The sequence below is a fragment of the Fukomys damarensis genome, unplaced genomic scaffold, assembly GCF_012274545.1.
Source record: "Fukomys damarensis isolate Sample0158 unplaced genomic scaffold, DMR_v1.0_HiC HiC_scaffold_37, whole genome shotgun sequence".
In the NCBI taxonomy this organism is placed as follows: Eukaryota; Metazoa; Chordata; class Mammalia; order Rodentia; family Bathyergidae; genus Fukomys; species Fukomys damarensis.
The window spans coordinates 1,497,000-1,498,487 of NW_022900949.1; the positions used below are offsets into that span (position 1 = coordinate 1,497,000).

At 57.9% G+C, this 1,488-nt stretch overlaps 1 protein-coding gene across 2 annotated transcripts in view; it reads left to right on the top strand.

Moving 5' to 3' along the window:
* LOC104849855 (translation initiation factor IF-2-like) overlaps window positions 1-535 on the top strand; it is a 7,549-nt gene extending 7,014 nt beyond the window's left edge. The window contains exon 5 of one of the 2 annotated variants that reach the window (XM_010606460.3): window positions 16-535. In XM_010606460.3, the coding sequence (XP_010604762.1) occupies window positions 16-361 (346 nt within the window). In that variant the 3' untranslated portion in view covers window positions 362-535. The other variant, XM_010606462.3, reaches the window with a different exon arrangement.
* Window positions 536-1,488: the final 953 nt, after the last annotated feature.

Here is a 1,488-nt window from a genome sequence, read left to right on the forward strand (position 1 = left end):
GGGGAGAACCCCAAGGCCTGGGGACCCGAGTGGGCCCGGCTCGGAAGCCATCCCGAGAGCTGGGGTTCAGCGCCGGCCAAGACTGAGGGTGCGAGCCGGGCCAGGGGACCGGAGGACAGGAGGACCGGCGACATCCCCATCCAGCGGAGCTCGGGGCTCCGGGCCTCCGCCACCTCTGGACACCACCACCAGCCGCTCCTCAGGCGCAGGTTCTGGGTTCTGCTCGCTGCCTCAGCGTCCAGCAGAGGGAGCAGCGGCGGGGAGACTGGATCCTAGGACCGCAAGGCGGGGCGGGGCCGTGGCCTGTGGGGGCTGCGGTGGACAGGATCTGGTGGCTCTCAGGGAAGATGTCAGCCCTTGAGCACTGCCCTTTTGTCCCACCCCCATGGAACCCAGGCACCCCCAGCCTCCCCTTCCTTGATCGACTGTCCGATCTCTGTGTCCCATCCTCCCTGACCACCCCCACTTTTTTTGTGGGACTGGGGATTGAACCCAGGACCTACCCACCGAGTTACATCTCCAGCCCTTTTTCCAGTTGTTTTTATGTTGAGACAGGGCCTCGATAAGTTGCCCAGGCTGTGCTTGAACTTGTGATCCTCCTGCCTCAGCCTCTGGGAGTGCTAGGATGATACCTGGGGATATAGCTGAGTGTGAAGGCCCTAAGTTCCACCCCCAGTACCACATGCACAAATACATAAATCTGTAACCCTAGAGGCTGTTCCTGGGGGAGAGGTGGATTCTAGGAGCAGGAAGGAGATGTACTAGAGGGGCTGGTAGTGCTGGATTCTAGCCCAAAGGGCAAAATAAATATCCGTGAGTCTGTCCTGATGTAAATGACTAAAATGCATGCAGGGGAAGGAGACCAGCCAGGTGGAAGAGCTCCAAAGCATTTGGGGTGGAGGGGTTGAGACAGGGTCTCACTATGAGGCCCAGGCCAGCCTCAGGCTCACAGCAATCCTCCTGCCTCAGCCTCCCAAGAGCTGGGATGACAGGTGTGCACCACCATGCCTGGCTAAACCCAAAGCATTTATACACCTTCTCAATCACAAGGGATGGGTAGAGCCCCCTCCTTAGCTGTGTGCTAACAACTCCTTCCCCAAGGGGACCACACTGAATGGTGTGCAAATGCCCCAAACCCAAGGATCAGGGGCCGCCCCAATCACACGGCCACCCTTGCTCTGTGGTGACCAGGCTGCCTCACCAAACCCGTGCCTTAGCCCCAGCCTGAGGAAAGCATCAGACCCAATTGGAAAGACAGCAGCCAAACACCCAGCCAGTGCACCCCTAAGGTTGCAAGGCATAGTGGCACATGCCTGTCATTTTGGCTACACATTAGGCTGAAGCAGGAGGATCCCAAGTTCAAGCACAGCCCGGCCAATTTAGCAAGAGCTTATCTCATAATAAAAGAGCTGGGCATGTGATTCAATGGTAGAGTGCTTCCCTGGCATGTCCTGAGGTGCTGGATTCCATCTCTAGCACTGAAAAACA